The 23,482-nt window shown below is 38.5% G+C and overlaps 1 protein-coding gene across 1 annotated transcript in view; it reads left to right on the top strand.

The window, feature by feature from the left end:
• Window positions 1-23,482, top strand: part of LOC132115626 (contactin-associated protein-like 2) — a 455,893-nt gene that overhangs the window by 249,519 nt on the left and 182,892 nt on the right. The window contains exons 12-13 of the mRNA XM_059524041.1: window positions 11,055-11,204; window positions 20,898-21,060. Coding sequence (XP_059380024.1) covers window positions 11,055-11,204; window positions 20,898-21,060 — 313 coding nt within the window. The remainder of the gene's footprint in view (window positions 1-11,054; window positions 11,205-20,897; window positions 21,061-23,482) is intronic.

Raw genomic sequence — 23,482 nt, 5'->3', positions numbered from 1 at the left:
CCCCCCCTCGCTTTGAGACACAGGCTCTACAGCCCCTTTGCTCAACAGTTTTGATATTTCGGCCCGAAGTATGTGTGCTACTTCTGTTTTGACCGTAGTTTCGACGCGCGCTGAAAAGCGCGGTGGGCGTCGAGAAAACTGTAGCGAGTAGCCTCTCTTTATAATGCCTAGCACCCAATCCGAAACCCCTGGAAGCACTGACCATGCATCTGCATGAACGGCTAAGGGCTGGATGCGAAACGAGCTCTGTTGACTGGGCAATGGCGGCGCTCGAGTGTGCTGCGCATCAGAGGGGGGAGCGCGCTGATCACAGCGGGCAGATCGCTCTTCCTCGACCCCGTTCCGGCGCTTAACCGACTGGAGGGAGGCTGAGCGGGTCCCGTGGGACTCGATATATCTGCGAGTAACCGTGGGCTGCATGTGTGCACTTTTACCACTTTCAACTCGCTGTCTGCCTGTGCAGAATGTACGTGCACGGGCCTCGTTTTTACAGAAGCCCCGCGATCTGTGTCGATCTTATGTGCGCTAGCCCTGTGTGCAGGGCTGTGCTTACATGTGGAGATGGGCACTGGGTAGTGGGCATCGTCACTGCATTTATAGCACCATCGGCCATGGCCGGACGAGCATGCACGGGTTTCGTTTTTACAGAAACCACATGACGCGTGTGACATAGTAATTGTGGGCACTGAGGGGTGGGCACGTTTACTATGCAGTGTGCGCGACCGACTTGAGTCGACATTATGGGCGCAGGCCCTGTGTGCAGGGCTGTGCTTATATGTGGAGATGGGCACTGAGCAGTGGGCATCGTCACTACATTTATAGCACCATCGGCCGTGGCCGGGACACCAGAAATTACACATTTTTCGGGAAATATCTGGGTAGCCGTGATAACGGTTTTTCGTGTGCAGGCAAGCGGGCAACCGTACAGGCTTGCGCATTGCAAAAAACGATGAAACAGTCACAATCTCTGGAAACTGAAACAGCGGCGCGCTTAGGTGAGATCCCGGCCACAGCGGAACTCGTACACCGGCGCTTCGATGAAGCAGCCATCGTGTGTAGTGCCGACGCAGCGTCATGCAGCATGCATAGATGGCTTTCCTAGGATGGCTTCGGGGCTCCCGGCCTCACCGTAATCCTCTGCCGCGGTCCCCGCGGCGCGGGGCGACGGCCAGTAGAGCGAGAACGGGGGTCTCGAGCTGCGTTGCTGAAGCTGTTGTGATAACGGCTTTTGTGTGCAGGCAAGCAGGCAACTGTGCAGGCTTGTGCATTGCAGAAAACGCTGAGACAGTCACAATTCCTGGAACTGAAACAGCGGCGCGCTTGGGTGAGAGCTCGGCCACAGCGGAACTCGTACACCTGCGCTTCGATGAAGCAGCCATCGTTAGTAGTGCCGACGCAGCGTCACACAGCAGGCTTTAGATGGCAACACCGCTTTTGCCGCCGTCCAGCAGAGGGCGGACAAAGGTGCGTCGCTATCGCCTGTTCCACCGGCGGAAGTGAGTGGTAGTTCCTGTTTTTAGCATCATCAGTGTGGAGAATGCTAGTGAGACAGACGAACGAGTTCGTGCCGAATATGGAGCGTTCCAAGCCTTCGCCACCTCTTCGTGAAGCTCAGGAAGAAAAGAGGCGGGCTTTGAGAAGTACGCTCATCCGAAAGGGAAATACCATCCAGCCGGGAACGAGAGGGGGGGGCGCTGGTGCAAACCACTCGCGGCCGAGACTCATCGCGGCCAACACGAGCATTCGCCCCGGCTCCTTCTCGATGTCAGCTCGTCTGCTGGGCTTCTGAGCAGAAGGCGCGAGATCCTCGGAGCTCGCCCAGCCCTCACTGCCCGAAGCTAGCAGAAAGCGCGTGTCCTCTTCCCCCGACGCGGCCCTGAGATCGACTTCCTCGGACGATGCGCCGGCAAACAGCGGGCGCTGCCCATCGGGAAGCGATGCAGGGGGGGGGGGGGGGGGGGTGGGGCGGTGAAGCAGGGCGAACCGGCGAGCTCGGTTGAGCTGAAGACGGTTCCGGAATCCGCTGGAAGCGATGCTTTTACGGCGCCTCAGCGCAGCGGAGAATGCAGGCTCAGAGAAAAAGGCCAGGCGAGTCCTCAGAGTCACCATGGCAACAGCTCGCAGTGGGGGCATCCGCCATCAGCGAGCGAGCGCTGCATGGTCTTCACCCAGGCAGGAGACACAGATGACGTACCGGTCTCCCTCGCTGAGTGGGGCTCTGACGAGCCGCAGAAAGGCATCTTAAAAAAGACGCGAGCTCTTTTACGAGTGTGTGTCGCAGGGCGAACACACACACACACATAAAGAACAGCTTGGATATAACAGGATTGAAAGGATATAGGCGCCGGATAGCGCAGCAGGAACGGCAGTGGAAGGCGGCGATGCCAGCAGCTTCAGAATGGCTCGTCCTGCTGATGTGCTTTCTCAGACGGCGCTTGCTTCCTCCGTGATCCAGCGATGCGTGAGCTTCGCTGAAGAGATGAAAAATCAGGTGAGTCAGCCTTTTCGAGCTCCTTTTATAGGTTGGGCCACACCCGTTTCGGCGGGAAGTGGCAAGAAGGGCGCGAAGCGCCCTTATTGGTCTGATGTTGCATCAGCCCGCGCTCGATAGGCTGTGCAGTTGCCGCTGAACAAGCCAATGAGCAAACGAGCCGTCTCGCCTATGGCTGTGTACTGCTGCAAATGCGCTTTACAAAAATACGAAATTAAGGATAATTTTTTGCTTCAGTATTTCGTGAAAAGAGACTTTTCCCGTAGCGTCTTAGCTAAGACGCAGTACGAGAGAGCTCTCGTAAGAGAACTTTAAAAACAATGTTCCTCAACGTCATATTGCAAAGGCTTTGCAAATCTCATCATCTACAGTGCATAACATCATCAAAAGATTCAGAGAAACTGGAGAAATCTCTGTGCGTAAGGGACAAGGCCGGAGACCTTAATTGGATGCCCGTGGTCTTCGGGCTCTCAGACGACACTGCATCACTCATCGGCATGATTGTGTCAATGACATTACTAAATGGGCCCAGGAATACTTTCAGAAACCACTGTCGGTAAACACAATCCGCCGTGCCATCAGCAGACGCCAACTAAAGCTCTATCATGCAAAAAGGAAGCCATATGTGAACATGGTCCAGAAGCGCCGTCGTGTCCTGTGGGCCAAGGCTCATTTAAAATGGACTATTTCAAAGTGGAATAGTGTTTTATGGTCAGACGAGTCCAAATTTGACATTCTTGTTGGAAATCACGGACGCCGTGTCCTCCGGGCTAAAGAGGAGGGAGACCCTCCAGCATGTTATCAGCGTTCAGTTCAAAAGCCAGCATCTCTGATGGTCTGGGGGTGCATAAGTGCATACGGTATGGGCAGCTTGCATGTTTTGGAAGGCTCTGTGAATGCTGAAAGGTATATAAAGGTTTTAGAGCAACATATGCTTCCCTCCAAACAACGACTATTTCAGGGAAGGCCTTGTTTATTTCAGCAGGACAATGCAAAACCACATACTGCATCTATAACAACAGCATGGCTTCGTCGTAGAAGAGTCCGGGTGCTAACCTGGCCTGCCTGCAGTCCAGATCTTTCACCTATAGAGAACATTTGGCGCATCATTAAACGAAAAATACGTCAAAGACGACCACGAACTCTTCAGCAGCTGGAAATCTATATAAGGCAAGAATGAGACCAAATTCCAACAGCAAAACTCCAGCAACTCATAGCCTCAATGCCCAGACGTCTTCAAACTGTTTTGAAAAGAAAAGGAGATGCTACACCATGGTAAACATGCCCCATCCCAACTATTTTGAGACCTGTAGCAGAAATCAAAATTGAAATGAGCTCATTTTGTGCATAAAATTGTAAACTTTCTCAGTTTAAACATTTGCTATGTTATCTATGTTCTATTGTGAATAAAATATTGGCTCATGTGATTTGAAAGTCTTTTAGTTTTCATTTTATTAAAATTTAAAAAACGTCCCAACTTTTCCGGAATTCGGGTTGTATTCAACAATTGTGCATTAAATTGTTTGAAAGTGACATTAAAGATTATATTTAAAATACATGTTATTTTTTTGTTCTCTCTATCCATCAAAGAATCCTGAAAAGAAAAAAAAACTTCTGTAAAAACTTTAGGCAGCACAACTGCTTTTAACATTGATAATAATAAGAACGGTTTCTTGAGCAACAATTCCGTACATTAGAATGATTTCTGAAGGATCATGTGACTCTGAATGGTGTGTAATGGATTAATGGATGCTCAAAAATTACTTGTCACTGAAATATATATATATATATATATATATATATATATATATATATATAATTATTTAAAATTGTAATAATATTTTACAGTATATCTGTTTTGTACTGTATCTTTGCCCTTGGTGAACATAAGCAAAAACATTTAAAATACTTACCAACCCAAAACCAAAACTTTTAAACAGTTGTGTATTTGATCACCTGATTTATATAACACATAAAATGAAAAGAAGAAATGTTCATTAAACAGCTGTATTACTTTTACATGCAAAAAAATAAAATAATAATAATAATGTCTTATTTATTAAGCATCCACAAAGTAGCTTAACCAGATACAAAATGTGATACAATTGTGCGTGTGTGGTGAAGTTTAGTGAAGTTTAGTTCACACATTAGTGAAGTTAAGTAATTGTCTTTATTTTGGCACAAACAAGCCTCCATAATTTTTACTCAATGTATTGTACCTTATTCATAAGACTCACTGAAAGTGCAGATTGTGTGCACGTTCTATTGCGATTTTACCAGTACATCATCAATAAGTCCATCAGTGAATCAGACACTATGCAAAATCGGTGCATCACTCATTCTTACTGAATTTCCTCCAACGATTTTGCCTGTGAAATCCATAGAAAATCTGAATTGGTCACATAACCAAGCCCTCCTTCGGATAAGTCATTAATATTCTTCTGTGGGGTGGACAGAGGAGGCATGATATATATTTTAGCACCCCTCTCTCTATGTTTAAAAAAGGAGCTTCTAAGACAATTTCAGACACTCCACTATCAAAAACATATTCATGGAAAAGCTGAAGCTTGAAGTTCCTGCTCTCCCAAGAGCTCTATTTGCTGGCAAAGCCTAACATTAATCATGGTTTGGTGTCTGTGAACCTCTGAGTAGTGAGGAAGCGGAAACTTTTCCAGCAATCCTTTTTGATGACATTATTGCATCTAGGGCTTCTTGGCTTGAGTTGCAAAGAGCCTTTCGCAGGCCGTACTCAAATATCACACTTACCATGATGACAAACAGAGCTGGAGGCTGTGCATCCCTGTAATTGCATCCCTACCTTTGAACCCCATATGAAGATGCACCTGCTTTTTAAAGGGCACCGAGTCCTTCAGATGTCATTCACACTTTAATGGTCTTGTGAGGCTGGAATCCACCAGACATTTATCAAAATCTGTTTGGGCGTTGTTGTCTATGAGCATCTCTTATTCTTTCAGTGGAGTTGGAAGAGAGAGACCAGTTGTGTGATCCTGAGGAGCTGAAGGTTATCACGAGAAAGCTGATTTAGCAGGTGGAAAGTAATGACTGTAGGTTAATCTGTCAGAGTTCAAGGGACCCACATTGTGTTAATTAATCCGTGACGGTGGGTAACGACTGCAGGGTCTCTCATAGGGACATACAGGGGTGCTGCCCTCTCACACTGATGTAATGTAAGATGCAAAAAAGACTGAACATAGTGCTGTGGAAATGTACATCAAGAGCCATGATCCACCTTTCTAACCTAATTAGAACACATTTGAGTGTAGTATGTGTGCACGGAGAGAATTTTTACAAAACGTTTTGTGTGTGTGTCTATGTATTCCTGTTTTCTGGTGGATGGTATTTGGGGCAGGTGATATAAGTCAGTTCTTTTAATCACAACATTTACATTGTTTATGTGGTGCTTAAAAAGTCTTAATTCACTCTTCCACAAATTATGGCCTAAAAAGTCTTAAATCAAGGAGAAAGACTTAAATTCATATAGTCATTGCAATAAATGTTGCATGTACAGCAAAAAATTAAATAAATAAAAAAGTATCTTGTTCAGTTGTTCAGTATCGTTGTTCATTTTATTTTGTATTCCAATAGCTAAACATCCTGAAAACAAGATGCATTTGCTAGAACATTAAACATATGTCTTGTTTTCTGAGAAATTAATCTAAATTAATGAGTATTTTCACATTTTAAAGCACTTCTATATATATAAATATATATATATATATATATATATATATATATATATATATATTAGTGCTGTCAACGTTAACGCGTTAACGCATGCGATTAATTTTTGTCTGGTTTAACGTGTCAAAATATTTTCCGTATTTTATCATCCGTATTTTCTGCCATCCGTTGGATAGCTTTACATTATATGATCACGCTCTTATTCATTTAAATGCTTTTAAACATTTCAAGCGCGGCAAGACAAAAGAGAATGCGCTGTCTGTGAATGCCCTTATGTGACACATATACACGTACACACACACACACACACAATGCATAGACAGGGCGCCAGAATCCAGTTCTCTTAAGCGCTTGAACTAACAATAAACATGCCAAAGTGCCAGTTTTGTCGATTATCCTCATAAGAGCAATCTTAAATGATTTATATAAAGTCTAAAATGAACAAAAAGAGTTGTGAGAGAATGAGGCGAGATCCATAGACAGTATATAAACGGTGAGATCCGCGTGTCTGTCTGCTCTTAAAGGAACAGCAGCCAATAAAGCTTCCTGTCAGTAAAGTTAAAGAACAAAGGGAACAGAGAAAATGACTCGCTGCTCTTGACTAAATAACTTTTGTAGCTTTTATAAGGATTAACTATTTAATTTATAGTTTATGCAGTGCAGACTGCATATAACTTTGATAACTTTATTAAATTTCTGTATATTTCCTAACTGTTAAGACAGGAAGGGCAGGAGTAAACATGACATTTATTATGGGTTTATGTTAGCATTGTTTTAAGTTTACTTAAATTAAAAACTGTTATATTTTTGAAGCCTAATAATAAATGTAAAAAAAAAAAAAAAAAATCAGTAGCTGTATTAATATCAGTAATACTGGCCTTCATTCATAAAAAGATGTCATTTAAACAAGTATTTAAAGTATTTACAGAAAAAATGTGTGATTAATCTAGTTAAAGTTTTTAATCGATTGACAGCACTAATATATATATATATATATATATACATACACACACACACACACACACACACACACACACACACACATACTCACTGGTACACTTGTAAATGCATTGAGTTGCTGCCAAGTGATTGGCTGATTAACAATTTGTGTTACCAAGCAATTGAACAGGAGTACCTAATAAAGTGGCTGGTGAGTGTGTGTGTGTGTGTATACACGCACACATTTTATATAACAATATATAATTGTTAGAATTTATGAATATGTTATGAATATAATTTGCTTCTTTCCAAAATGTTTCCCAAAAATCTAGGACAGAAAAGGGAAAAATACTTCCCATTTATTAGATTTCCCCCTAATTTGACATTTTTAGGTCAGATATCTGTATATTAATCTGCTAGCTGATTTGTTATAAATAAATGCATTTATTTAAGATTTGTCACTCGTCCGACTGATTCAGACCAGTAACTTCTGAGTTGGTTAATCTCTTGAATGATTCAAAAGAACCGGTTCAAATCAGGCATTTGTTTGTGTATCAGACTACACGGGTCGTGCTTATTTGCTTTTTTATGTATTGCAATATATTGTTAAATCTTCATTGGTTTTAATTGACCAATTCTAGTCTGTTACTGGCACAAGTTGGTTATTGCTGAAGATATATGTGTTTGGCAATAATGAAAACACTTATGCTGGTAACCAACCTGTTTAGAACTAAACCTGCTTAAAAAGGCTGTTTTTGTTGTTGTCGTTGTTGTTTATAGCATCCTGAAATAATCAGACATAACTCACACTTTAATCTCATCAGCTTTGTACACCCAATTCTCACACATTACTGACACTCTTTTTATCTTGTGTTGTCATATCAGGGCACTTAACGTAATTTATCTTGTACCCAAAAGCCATCTGTTTGTCCAACTGTCCCACAGAACAGCTCGTGACAGGCATGTCTGGTGCACCGTTCGCTTCATACACCTACACAAGCACAAAATGTACAGGGTTTGAGGGAAACTGATGGATGACATACTAGTAAATGGCAGAAAGCGCTGTACCTTCATATCACCAGCAACTTCTGAGAGACAAATTTATCAGAGGTAATGGCGTGTAAGGTACTTTGGCCTTGTTCGTGCCAAGTGGACTGTGCCTGAGAGTGAGAGCAGTCAGGAAGGAGAGAACAGTTGTTCAGTGTTTTGTGGTGTGTGACAGATAGAGGTAAACTGGCCACTGGGGACCTCCAATGAGCTAATGTCTTTCCACCAGTGCATGATTAATGGTGGAAAGGAATCCATTGCTCTAAGCTACCATCAGCCTGGTTATTATGTTCTGATGACTTTTGCCCTTCACGATGGCATCAGAGTAAATAATAACTCTCTGATTTATCAATCAGAGATGTCAAATCAACAGCTGCTGTGGGTTTGTTAACCTGAACCCCTTTCGTCCTGAAACCGCCCTCGGAGTAGACTTTTAGACTTGTCATTTTATCATCAGCAGCATATTGCAGATTGCATTGGAATTCCAGATGTAAAATCCTGTTCAGTATATGTTTGTATGTGGGTTAACATTTTTTTTTTATTATTATTAATTAAAAATGCAATTCATGCATACATTGACTTGAATACACCTCTTTATGGATTTAATCTCGGATTAGGATTTTTTAATTGATTGATTGATTGAAGGCAGAAAGTGAAGGTAAGAAAACTGTCCTGATATAATGTTAAAGTAGAAAGCTTAATTAAAATATTTGAGCATAGACAACCTAATTAAGACAGAAATATTTTATTGTTATTTCTTAAAATATAAAGTTTGAGTTTGCTTTTGTTTGAGAGAAGTCTCTGCTCACCAGTTCTGCATTTATTTGATCAAACCTACAGTAAAAAAAAACAAAAAACATTTCTGTCAGGACCATCGTCAAAGATGATGGACAATTAGCATACTGTTGTTCTGTCAAGAAGTCTCTGCGCATCCATGCAGACTACCATGGATAAAAGCAGGGAGAGCAGCGATAACCCCCCAGGGTAAACAGAACAGAACCAACATGAATGTATGCAGATATCATTAAAGTTCAATAATTTTATGTACACATTTATAATTAATCTGATTCAAATGAGAATCAGAAGGCTGAATCCTGACTGACAGAGGAGGAGTTGGGGATGGAAGAGAGTAATTAGCTACTGAGCAATGCAAAAACATGATAATACTGAGGGATCTTATATATGAATGCTTAGATAGTTGTCGTATTCCTATAGGTAGATGGGGATCAGCTGAGAGTCAGCTGATGCAAGGTTGACTAATGTGACCTGCCAGAACAAATGCTCACGCTTGATAATCTGAAATATTAATTACAGTTTAAAATAAAAATCTTAAGTCTTTAGTCTTAAAGGGTTGATATGATGCAATTATTTTTTTTTTCTTTCTCTTTGGAGTTTTAAAATCTCTTGCATAAAGAAGATGAGTAAAGTTGCAAAGACTAAAGTCTCAAATTCAAAGAGATATTCTTTATAAAAGTTAAGAGTCAACCAAGCCTACCTAGAACGGCTCGTTCTAACACGTCCCCAGGTCTAAGTCACAATGTGGGAAGATTTGCATAACGCAGCCAAAATGTTCAAACAAAGAAAGAAGGTGCAACTTTTATTCTTGCTGTTGCCGCCACCGACAATGTTGTGGAGACGATGTGTGTTTCGTTGTGAAAGCTTACCTACTTTGTTTGGCCGTCCAAAACAGGACACAACTAGAAATCAGTGGTTAAGCTGTATTTACAACACTGTTCCAAAACATTTCAACCCAAACATTCAGATGTGTGCAGCGCATTTTATAGAGGACGAGGAATGTTTCCATGGAAGAGTAGCCTATAATGCCAGTGTCCGATTCTATAAATTTGGGCAATTCAATCTTTGCAAGGACTGTGTGGCGTTTCTGACTTACAATCTGTAAGTACGTTTAAGTTTAAAGAATTTGCCAATGATGATTCAAACGCGAGTTTGAGCAGTGTGTAGTAGCGGTTGTTGTTTGTTGTTCCTCCGATCACAAATGCAGACATGGTTTTATGTTTACACAGCGTGATGCACAACATGTAAAAAGGCCAGAAAATAAGTTGTATTTTTAACCTTAAACTGCATAAACAAATTGCATTACACCAAATAAAAAAAAGAATGTTATTTTTAGCAACATCATATGACCCCTTTAAGTCTTCAGTCTTACATGATCCTTTAGAAATCATTTTGCTATGTTAATTTGGTGCTCAAGAAAATAATTGTTATTTTTCATAAAAAAAAATGTTTTTATATATTTTCTTGTGGAATATTTCTTCATTGATCAATTGAAAGGAAAAAGTAGAAAGGAAAAGAAAAATATGTAAATGCAAATTAAATACAAATATTTTGTATCATACAGTAAATATCTTTACTGTCATTTATGATTAATGCGTCCTTTGTAAATTATGTATATACTACACATACAAATTCAGTATTTGATTAACAGCTTATTAATTTTTGAAATAATTTTGTGCAGATAAAAGACATTTGTCATGACTACTGTGTTAGAAACAAGAGAAGAAAAAAACAACAACAAATGATAACAAAGAGAGAACACATAATTATTTATCAAGAATAATTAGTCTTAAAATATAAGATAATTTGACCTTTTTAGGACATGTTTAGGTTGCAAAATGTCATGTAGCGTGACTACCCCCAAAATGTTGGTATGATATGGTTCAATAATTCATGATATTTGTTGAAATGTATGTTTTAACTTGAGAAATATATCTATTCTATGATTTTTCAATAATAATTAAGATCACATGTATTCAAGGTGTAAAGTAAGTACACATTATTACTTGACAAATTCAGCTGTGAAAAGGTTGCAGCATTGTTTTATATGTTAATCAATAGTTTTCCATATTTTTTATAGGTTCTGGTCTGAATGATGGAGAATGGCATGATGTTCGTTTCCTGGCCAAAGAGAATTTTGCCATGTTGACCACTGATGGGGATGAAGCATCAGCAGTGAGAACCACCTCGCCTGTCCAGATCACAACAGGAAGCACGTACCACTTTGGAGGCAAGTTCAGAAATTTACTGAGCCCAAAACTGAGTACAGATCCTCAGATCTTCTCACTCTCCCTGGTGCATTAGCCACTGACTTACAAAGGCCTTTGAATTTTGTCTACTGAGAGACCAGCACTAGAAAGGATTTGAGAACTTTCTTCACTATGCATGCATAAAGACACCCCTTTAAAGAAATCAGGATTGACATTAATGCTGATATGCTTTTATGTTTTATCTTGTTTAATTGGAAAACCAAAGAAAATTAACAAAGGGATGGTCTGCTTAAAAGAAAAAATAATTGGCTACCCAGATTAGTGTGAACGTCCTCCATTGTCTTTTAACTCTCATGAGGACCAGAGTGTCAAGGGAAAATGTCAGTAGAGTTTTGATGTAAAAATGAATAAAACATTTATCACAGATATTACTTATTTAAAATTTGCTTAAAACCATAACAACATTTTCTAGGAAAAACATTGGGCCTCACAATGTGAATGAGGTAAAAGTAAAATGTGAGTCAGAGCGTCTAAGCCTGATAGCAAAGCCTTCAAAAGGTTTGTGTTCTTGAGTTGGAAGATAGTGAGAAAATAAAGATATTGTATTTGTAGTTTATTGCAATTTAAAATAATGTTTGTATGTTTTGTATGTTTAATGTACTTTAATGACAAAGCTGCATTTTTACTCCAGTTTTCCAACAAATCCAAGTCATGGTATGCAACCAACCTGCCGAAAGAAGATGGTCAAAAAATCTTGTATAGTTGTTGAAAGCGATCAGTTGTTGTGAATTTCCCCAGTCCAAAGACATCAACTTGATGTATTTGGATCAGAGGATCTGAAAAGGGCCAAAAACATGTCAAAAGTAAATTTGCCTTCATCAAATTATCTGAAGAGACAAACAGAACTTGTTCTCCTTCTGAAAGTCCTTGCATTTTGACATTGGGTTTTTTTAAGTTTTCGATCCAAAGTTGCATGTGCCACCCCACATGCATTCACCCCCCCCTTGATGGAAATGAACCCTCCCCGGTGCCCTCTTAAGCCAGCCATCTGGCCGATCGGACCACTGGCAGGAATTCAGAGATAAGAGGATGTTTAGCAGCTCAGAAAGGCAAGTATGCAAAGGAAAAGCGGCAGCTGAGATAGACAGCAGTGTCTGGCGCTATCAACCTGCTCGTCTATTGAGGCTGAGGGATAGCATGGCTGATAGCTTTATCAGACTCACATATCTTCAAAAACCACTAAATGAGGTAGGAACTGCAGTCCCTTCGCTCTGGGTCTGGCACAGCCCGGCAGCACATTTGCACTTGACAGCCTCTAAAATGAGATCAAAAAGCTTCAGTTCTCCTCACTGCGCTGCTGTTGGTTCACCTGCACACTAACCATAATTATCAATCATACTTTTCCATCCGTCACTGTTATTTTCGAAAGAGATGTGTCTGCACTGTCTGATTTGTTTACTGCTGATTGTTTTTTGTTGTTGTTGTTGTTGTTGTTGTTGTTGTTGTTTTGTTGTTGTTTTTTAAGCATAGAATGATCTCATAATGCAGAAAATGAGTATGCCAAAGACCGTTAACATTGGGAATGACTGTAAAACTCAGATTGAAACATATAAGTAACAAATCGTTTTCTGTCAATCTGTCAAATCATGATCTAAGAACTAAAACTTTTTTGAAGTCAAGAACCTCAAATGTGATGATTTTATATTCTAAAATAAATTTGAAAAGTATTTACTTATTGATTAAAATTTATAAATAAAAATGATTTTCATATGACTTCATTTAAATAAATGTATATATTATAGAGCTTGTATATTGTCACTGTACTAAAGCCCGAGAAAATTCTTTAAATATTTTTTGCTTTACTTCATATTAAATTTCTTTACATTCTGGCCACTATTAGAGTAATATTAGATGAGTAAATATTTTTGACTATTGCAGTTTAAAGAATTTTGTTTTTAGAAATTAACTGTAATCAAATTTGGTAAATGAATTAAAATATTGTATTATACATATTTAATGAATGTCTTAGATTAATATTTTTTATTTCTCATGCCTAAAACGTACATTTTGTGTAGTCTTTTCTCTCTCTCTCTCTCTCTCTCTCTCTCTCTCTCTCTCTCTCTCTCTCTCTCTCTCTCTCTCTCTCTCTCTCTCAAATTCTTTATGGATCTTCAAACAACCTGTGGTCCATTAGGGGTTCATGGCCCATGTTTGAAAATCTTTGGTCTAAGAGATCTGATTTCATATTTAACTATTTATCATATTTTCTTTTTTTTCCTTCTTTTTTTTCATTGCTTTTCAGTGATTTGCTCAAGTAAACAAACAAAATCTGTGCTTTCCATTTGTGTGTGCATATGGGCTGCACTAATATTAGGCAATATGTTTTGTTAAACAAAATATTAAATTATTAAACTAACCTATCTGTGGCTTAAATGGACTTTGCTTCAAATGATTTGCATAGCAGTATAGTTTTGGCAGCTTTGTTGGCTCTCAGAAAAGTCTTGTTGCTCCCTAGCCAGTTCATGAATGGTTATTATAAAGTTTATTTTTTATTTAGATGATTATTATAAAATAAGGTCATTTTTCAGTTAGAGGACACTTTTATATCTAAGCATTAAATGAACAAATTACAGTGCAGTTTTACTGCAGTGACTGAACTATTTATCTTGATCTTGGGCACTATGGTGTTAGTTTAAAGGCCCCGATATACTCACAGCAAAGTTCTTTTTATTTCTTTGATTAAGTGTTAAGAAAAGTTTGAAATACCTGAGCAGTGGAATACTAACATCCAACGCTGCTGGGAGCGGCTTTTGAATCAATCCGTTAATATGCACACGTTCCTCTCAGTGATGAAATAAACACACAATTAGAAATGACAACGGTGAGAAAACAACATTTAAGAAAGCATCATAGCGATGGGGATATGTTATAACCAATTACCCTCATGCCATCCAAGATGTAAATGAGTTTGTTGCTTCTTTAAAAAAGATTTGGAGAAATTTAGCATCACATCACTTGATCACCAATGGATCATCTGCAGTGAATGGGTGCCATCAGAATGAGAGTCCAAACAGCTAATAAAAACATTACAATAATCCACAAATCTCCAGTTTGTCAATTAACATCTTGTGAAGTGAAAAGCTGGTTGTTTGTAGTAAACAGACATTTTTTTAACTAAAAAGCATTGCTTAAAATACAAATCCTCCAACAAAAGTCGTCTTGTCTGAATCAGAAGATAAATATGTACCCATCAAGTATTGTTTATAAGTGATAACAGTCCAAAACTGTTTTAAACAAAACTGATTGACTGGCACCATGTGGATTATTGTTACGCTTTTATCAATTTGTTTGGAATCGGTTGGCTTGGCATCTATTTACTGCAGAGAATCTATTGGTGAGCAAGTGATGTAATCCAAAATTTCTCCAGATCTGCTCTGATGATCTTGGATGGCCTGCGGGTGAGTACATTCTCAGTAAATATTCTATTTTTGTATGAACCACAGCTCCCTACTAGATTTCTTGATTATCTAGAAACCACCAGCATGAACACTGGTAATTTAGGCTGCTTATGCATGGAAGCTAATTGTAGAGCATGAAACTGGGAACATTAATTTTAATGTGGTAAAATCATCAAAGACTTGGCTCTGATCAGACTGTGCTAGCAATGGCAAGGTCATCTTCAAAAAATATGCAGGACCAGATTAGGTTACTTGAGGCAGCTCCAGTACTGTATGTTCCCATTCACCTCACTCAGACAGCTGTAGTGCATTTCATTAACGTGAACACACATGCACATGTTGGTAGACTGCAAGAGCAAAACAATCTTTTTTATTTCTATGCATGGAATGATGCCTGTTTATCTTGTTAATTGTATGACTGTTAATCAGTTTCTCAGATGTCAGCTTAGTACAAAGACTATGATAGTGATAGCGTTTCAGCTTAAAATCAGTGTAAATGTATACATTAAATCTCGGAACTGGCTTTATCTCTGTTTAGTAGAGAGTTTAAATAGATCACAAGGGGTTGTAGGATATTTTTCATGCAGTTGGTAATGCTATTTATACTATTGTTTGGCATCCAGTCTGATTTAGGTAATATTTTATCTCTGCTTTCTCTAACACAATACTAGTTTAGCTTGAAATAAATAGATAAATACAATACAATGTTTGAATTTTGGAATGTGCAGATTTGAAAGTGAACCCTATGTGCCTCTACTGGTGGGTTATTGCTGTTATCAGCCTTGAGATAATGTCTCTAAAGAGCAAAGACAGTCATGTGTGTTTGTGCAAGATAAGCCTCTGGTAACAGTTATACTGTACACCTGATTCAGATCATCATTACAGGGAAAGACAGACTGGCCTCATGCACTTTGTGTTTCCACAACTCCTGGCATTTTCCTGCCTTCCTGAGGTTAGACATGCTTTTGAAAAACAAAAAAGAAAAAGAATTGAAAAAACAAATAATAATAATAATAGTTATAAAAACAGTGTTTGTTTCAGACAAGAATTGCGAGAGCACTGATATGTGCGCTCATAACATTGTAAGGCCAAATTTAATATGTGAGATACATAGATATAATGTTGTATAGGGTTCAGAATTTGTCTGCAAAATTTTAATTTTTTTTTTTTTAATTCTATGCTAATATAAGTCTGGTGCAACAAAAATGAACATACTTCAATCACCCCAATGTTTTTATTTATTTGATATCATTGGAATCCGATTTTGGTTTTGGACCTCATTAATTGTATGGACAAAGATTTTCAAAAGTAGATTCATTTATGTTTACATCAGAAAGAGAAAATAATTTTCTGCCTATATTTACATGCTTTTAAATTACATTTAAACAAAACCTTTTTGCACATATTATGTTTCATCGTACATTTTTAATGAAAATAAATATATTTTTGTAACAATAAAAAAAAAGTCTCTAAAGAAACCTGTTCAGTGAATAATGCAGTGTATCCCATTCATAATTTAAAAAAGTTTTACCTCTTCCTAATGTGACAAAGAGCCCAAGATGCTCATTTGGACTTTTGCAAACAAAACATAATTAGCTTTAGCACATGTTTGATTGCTTAAGCCCTAATGGAATATCCTAGCAAACAAAAAAAGTCTCTGATGTCTCCAAAAGACCTCTCATATGCATTTAGCTGTCTACAGTGGAACAGCGAGAATAGCTCTTTGTTTTTCCAAGAAAGGGACTGCTTGTCTCCCGACATTCTCTCTAGTTAGATGTAGTCTCCCAAACCCATTTTACAGAGGATGGTCCTGCACATTTGTGGCAGACCTCACTGAATTAATGACTGTCTGATGGGAGATGGCAGTAGATTGGATTTTGTAATAAAGAAGTCAGCATTAAACAGAGAAGGGTCGTAGAGTTCTTGTGCTGCTGATTAGGACTTTAAAATACCCATCAACCTGTAGGAGGTCAGCTTTTGTTTTGATGACTTTCTAATAGAGTGGAAAAAAGAAAAGGGACTTATTTTCTTAAACAGTATATGGCATGTAGTTGAGTTTTACAGTACTGCTGACTTTTTTAGCTATTATTTTTAATACACTAAAAACAGTCTGTTTTTTTTCTCCTTTCTAAGATTTATGCATTTTAGAATTATAAAACATCTGTCAAACTAAATTGAATCCAAACTTTTGTTTGTTTGCCCTTTTTATATAATTGTGTCTTCTTTTACACCAAAGGTAACATGCAACTAAACACTAGGGGTGGTTTAAAAATTATTTGATTAGTCTAGCCTGTTTTCATTTAATGAACGGAACATTGTATCGCACCTCCCATCCAATAAATCGCAGTAAGCTTTGTGCTTTGTTATACTTTTGACATGAAACAAAGTCTGCGATTTCAAATTCTGTACATTTTATTACAGTATTCGAACAATAAAAGCCATTTTGGGGCTGTTTACTGTAGAGTGACAGATCGCTGTAGCTCCTTAGTTCATCAGAAGCTCAATGCTAAACGTAAGTGAACTGATCATCTCCTCCGCTTCCATAGCAGTTTCAGCACGAAATAGAAAGAAAATCTTCAATGAGTTTCAACCGCAAAAAGACATCAATAGAACGGCTTGTAAACAATGTCACGTAATGTCACATTTACCTCAAATAAAATATTTAGTGAAAAAAAATTACAGTGTGAATTATAATGTTTACTGTTCTTCATTGTTTTATTCATGCTTTGATAAATCGAGTTGAATTGGTTGTCAAATCGAATCATAAGCTTGTGAATGAGAATCGAAGTCGGATTATGAAATTTGGGTCAAAACCCAGCCCTGCTAAACACTGGCACTCTCACTGGCTCGTTTCAAGTCATTTAATGTTTATTTAGATTTGGACTTAACCAAAAACAGTGTTGACCGAATGGGCGAGTTGTTTGTTCTGTAATTAGCTCATCTGTTTCCACCGGTTCGACCCATTCAGGCCAATTTGTGGACCTGTTGTGAATATATTAGGCTGATAGAATGAGAAATCATTCAATCACAGCCAAGAAGCACTTTTCATCAGTAATAGTGTGTTCTACATCACTATCACTTTATTTTAGGACCTCAATGAGAAGACATTAGTGGCTTTTCCACTGTCAGGCCAGTGCAAACCAGTGCTTTAAACAGGCCGGGCGGGGCAAATAGCCTCGGACCAGTAGCACTGTGTCCAAAATAATTATGCGTTTCCACCGTCGGGCCAGAAGCTCAGCTGCGCTTCACTAAAACCTGCCCTTTACATGCCTCTCTAGAACAACATCATGCAACCCCATCATTTCACCAACAAAGAGAAGTTATCAGAAAACTAATATGAAATAAGTTACTAGAATCACCGCGATCAAAAAAATAAAGACGATAAAAGCGGTCGTTTGTTGGCCATGCTTTGTTAAATATTTAAATCCAAAGGCATCAATGTTTTACTATAATAAGTGATAACTTGATCATAATGAATTAATTTATCAGGATTGAAAATTAGTCACACAAAAATAAAGTGTTATGAACATAGCCTGCTTATTCAGTCAAATCTGTTTCTGTTTATTTATAGTCACAGTGGCCTATATACATCACATTTAGAAAGATTGATAATTTCTATATTTTTATTATTATATTTTTGTGACATAGAGTTGGCTACGCAGAGCTAAACTCTTGAGATAAGACTTATGACGGATAAAATATGTTACTAAATAAATACACATTTGTGAGAATAAGAAGCTGACGTCTGAGTTCTTCAAGTGGTTGCATTTACCATGTTCACTATGGTAACTTTAATGCTTTGAGTACATAGTCTTTAGCATCGCTTTAAATATTTCTGCCTCGTATGGTGATTATAATACACATCGGATCAAGTTATTTCAAACACTCGCTGCTGACTGAAAGTGAGTTTTAAGCTCATCTTATTTTAAAAAGTTTTTAATGCTGGTATTATAGTTGTCAGCTTCATGAAATGATCTGCGGCACTGACGCTCTTTAGACATGGAGAAACTCCGCCTTTGTTCATAACCACTCCTCTAGCCCCAGCTGGCCCACTTTGGCCCAAGGTTTTCATTGGGCCAAAAAACCCAGGCCGTTGGCCCCGAGGAGGCACCACCGATCAAACACCGGAAATGACACTGGAAACGCGACTGGCCCTGGCACGTACCAGCATGCCTGCTTTTGGCAAATGATGCTATTGAGCTCAAAGGAGCCTTCTTAAACTTAAACTGTGTCACTTTAGGGAAAATGGTTGTTTTACTCACAATTTGATGGCACCTTTTCATAATATCTCTTGTCAGTTATTGTAAGATACACTGTTATATCATTATGAACTTGCCAATGCAGAATAAACAAAAACAGTTAACATCTGCACCAGGTTTATTGATGAGAATAAAAGTTTACAACAAGGGCTTCCCACGGAAATCTTCCATATTACATTTGCCGTTCATGAATAATACATGAAGCCCATAGACACTCATTAATCTTACAGTAGTTATTCTCCAATCCCTGCAAAATCATCAGCAGCACATAAACACAGTCATGCGGAAGCTACTGAGAAACCCAGTCAGGAGTGTGCGTTGTGGGCCTCAGCCGTAATTTAGAGTGTTATCTTGTCAGAAAAGTGACTCTCCTCAATTAATTACGACAGCAGAATGGGACAAAAGCAGTCACCGGGAAGTCGCATCCGAGTGTGGGTGACGAAGACCTGTCTTTTCCCATGTCCCTTGTTGATCACGGATCCTGGCGGCTTTCCAGATCCCACAAATCCTGGCGATCATTGAGATGCCACCACAGCCCTGCCTTAATTTGTCAGCAGATGCTTGCGTTTTTTCTCTGTTTTCTCTGTAGCGAGACGCTTTTCCCTCAGTGTGTCTTCTAATAGCCCACCTTCCTCATCCTCCTCTGTTGACTGCTCAGGCATATAGACTCCTGGACAGGTGCAGGAAGCAGACAAGACAGATGGTCCAGCAAACTTAAGGAACTACACCCCGCCCCCCTCTCTCTCTCTCTCTTTCTCTCCCTGTATTTTATTTTTTAAACGAGCTCCTTGCAAACACTGATGCTTCCAGATGCTCTCATTTGTAGAATAATGTCAGGGGGCTGCAAGGTGAATCTCAATAGACCTTCCTGTGATCGGCATCATAGAAAGCTTTGTTTACCTCTAATGCATGTGTAACCAACCCTGAGGATCCTCCAGATCTTTGGGGTCTAAATTTCGCATGCTATCCCAGGAATATCAGCGGTCCATATGAAGAAATCTGTCTAATCTGGGTTTGTTCTGTATTTTTAGGTGTTTTTATCTAATTAGTAGCATCAAAGTTAGCTGATTGTTTGCGATGTGCTTGACCTTTTTTGGTGTCAAAAATATCACTTGGTTAATGAGGTTAGGTTGACAGGTTTTTCTTCAGTTAATGGTCCTTATGTTCAGCTTTTACACATGTGACATTAGATCACACACAGTGACTTTATTTTTGTTTAATTTAGTTTGACCTTTTTTATAAAGAGTGATGCAGTACACAATCCTACAGTATGAGCTTACGTGTCTCACCCGAAGGCATAGTGATTATTCAAAGAGCTCTCCATCACAGGTCAGGATTATTTTTAGAATATATGTTGAATTACGGTTAATATCAGAGGTCATTATATAACATATGTTCATTACTATAGCATATGTTGAGTACTGGCCACAATTAGAGATATTTTAGCATCATAATCGGCCAATATTGAATGCCAATATAATGAATGCTTAATTTTACCTAATTTTACTTTTAGATTGTCTTTGCTCTCATTATAAGCTCATATTTTTGTTTTAGTACTTTAATTTTAATTTAATCAAATAAATTGGTAAGCCTTGGTAAGCATAAGAGACTTCTTTCAAAAACATTTAAATATTTTAGATGCCAAATCTTACAGATGCTTTTTCTTAAAAGGATATTTAAAACAAAAATGAAAATTCTGTCATTAATTACTCACCCTCATGTCATTCCAAATCATAAAAGACCTTCGTTCATCTTCTGAACACAAATTAAGATATTTTTGATGAAAAACCAGAGCTTTCTGACCCTGCATAGACAGCAATGCAACTGACACGTTCAAGGCTCAAAAAGTTAGTAAGGACATCATTAAAATTGTCCATGTAACATCACTGGTTCAACCGTAATATTATGAAGCTTGTTGAATCAAAGTTTTTGCACAAAACTATCCCTGTAAGACACATAACACTTAAAATCTTTGCTTTGTGTTTTGTTTGTTTAGGTTATTTTTTAAGAACCAGAGCATCTCCCATCCAGCGCTCTTTCCAGGGCTGCATGCAGCTCATTCAGGTGGACGATCAGCTGGCTGACCTCACCGCAGTGGAGCAGGGAAGGATGGGAGCCTTCGAGAACGTCAGCTTGGACATGTGTGCCATCATTGACAGGTCAGAGCCAACCCTTCTTTCCTTGCCCTGCCTTTCAACAAACACTGGCTGAGACAGTGATTATCAGTTGCAGCAGACTGAGACTGTGGCTTTATCCCCACCGGCAGCATCTGCCCTGGGGGCAGGATCCGTCGCGCTCTGCCTGCTCTCCCTGGAGTTGACCTTCTTCATTCCTCGACTTCAATGGCAGTTGAGGATTTTAATCAGAGAGCAGATGCTGTGCGAGAACAGGAGGCCGGCTCTTGGTTGTTATCTTTAGATTGATTTTGCATACTTTCACTCTCCAAGGCTTAGCATTTTTGTTTGTTGCCACACTGCAGATACAAATCCCATTAATAGAGATTTATTAATGATATGAAACAAAACAAGTGGAACAAGAAACCATCATAGCTGGTCATCCGGGTCTTATTTTTACTGCTTTTATGTAGTAGGGATGTAGGCATATTCGGATACTGGGCTAATAACAAAAAGCTTGAAAAGATCTTCAAAGCAATCTGTATAAAGACTTCAAAATAGAATGCATTTGAACATAAAACCAACCAAATCCCATTACTATGTGCACAACACAACCAAATGGGCAAAGTAAATTAATCGTGAAAAGCAATGTTTTTGAAAACACTGCATTTCAAGATAGACATATTGCCTGCCACATTTGTATCTTTAATGTTTTCATGAAATAGTGTCTCATCGCCCAGGCAGGAGGATTCCCAAACAGATGTGAGGGCTAATGTTCATCCATTGTGCAAGAAAACAGTAATTTGTCTTCAAATTAAAGACAATTAAGGGTCAAGCAGCCTGTTTTTAATCACAACTAATCAGATTTGTCTTTATGGTATTTAAAATCAACCTGGCCCTTCAAATAGTTAAACTAAATGATCTGTTTGTTGATGATATAATTTATTTGTTGTTGTTGTTGTTGTTGTTGTTTTCTTTTTCATAAGCATTATTGCTCAGTTGGGGGCAGATCTGATGTTGGTTTGGTAATTTTTCATATATTTTGTTTGATGGTAATTCAGTTCTGTTGAGATGAAGGAAGCATATCTGGAGACTTTCCTAGGAAAAACATCCATTACTGCAATACAGTCTCATAGTGGGACGTATTCACTACACAGTTTTGCAACTTTTATATGCGTAAGTTTTAAAGGGATTCTCCAACCCAAAATGAAATTTGTATCATTAATCACTTACCCCCATGTCAATCCAAACCCGTAAAAACTTCGTTCATCTTCGGAACACAATTTAAGATATTTTAGATGAAGACTGGGAGGATTGTGACTTTCCCATAGACTGCCAAGTAAGAGACATCATCAGAATAGTCCATCTGTCATCAGTAGTTCAACTCTACAAATCGTAAAATATGTAGAAAACATATCCTTGTGTCACGGCTGACACAGAAGAGAGTACACTGCTTGCATTCAGTGGATATTCTCCAAAATGGTGCTACGGTGATGTGGAGAGACATTTTTATTTTACAGTCCTGTTCCTCATGTACATACTATGTACTTATTATAGTAATTACAATAACTATGTAATAACTGGGTACTAATCCTGAACCTACCCCTAAACCTAACCCTACCCCATGTATTTACCTTGTATTACCAGAACATTCTTAGATAAATACACTGTAAGTACACTATAAGTACATGTAAGTACACGTACTGTAAAATAAAGTGCAACCGTTAATGGGATAGTCACAAGCCTTCCGGTTTTTAACCAAAATATCTTGAATTGTGTTCCTAAGATGAACGAAGGTTTTACGTGTTTGGAAAGACATGGGGGTAAGTGATTAATGACAAAATTTTTATTTTGGGGTGGAGTAACAATATCACAGAACAACTAAAGTCATATTTACAGTGGCCAAGATAGATCAGTGCACTGCAACTTAAGAAAACATGTGCAAATAGAAAAAGCACCAGCAAATTATCAAAACATCGTCGCTTTTCTGTGTGTGTGTGCACTTGGATGGGTTAAATGCAGAGCACAAATTCAGAGAATGGGTCACCATACTTGGCCACATTTCACTTCACTTGAAAAATACTCACAACACAACCAAAAAAAAAAAAAAAGAAGAAGAAATGCACTGCAAAAAAAAAGAAAGGAAGAAAGAAAGAAAGAAAAGCGCTGCAAGTAACTCAAACAACAATGGAACAATTACGAAAATTAACCATGATTTTACTCCAAATAAAAAACCACCACAGTTTTACTACAGATATCATTGTTAAACTATGGTAAGTGTAGCAAAACCATGGTTGATTTGTGTTAGGTAAGTTGTAAAAGTTAGTCAGCTTACATAACATTTCACAGGAATTGTTTATTTCGTCAACTTATTTAGGCTAATAATATTCAGAAAATGCCAAGGAATCATATGATCACGGTGTTAAATAAACAAAAATCTCACCTTTCAGAGTAGTCATTGATAAAC

Source organism: Carassius carassius, chromosome 35, assembly GCF_963082965.1.
Source record: "Carassius carassius chromosome 35, fCarCar2.1, whole genome shotgun sequence".
NCBI classification, from domain to species: Eukaryota; Metazoa; Chordata; class Actinopteri; order Cypriniformes; family Cyprinidae; genus Carassius; species Carassius carassius.
This window is presented reverse-complemented; position numbering and strand designations above follow the sequence as displayed.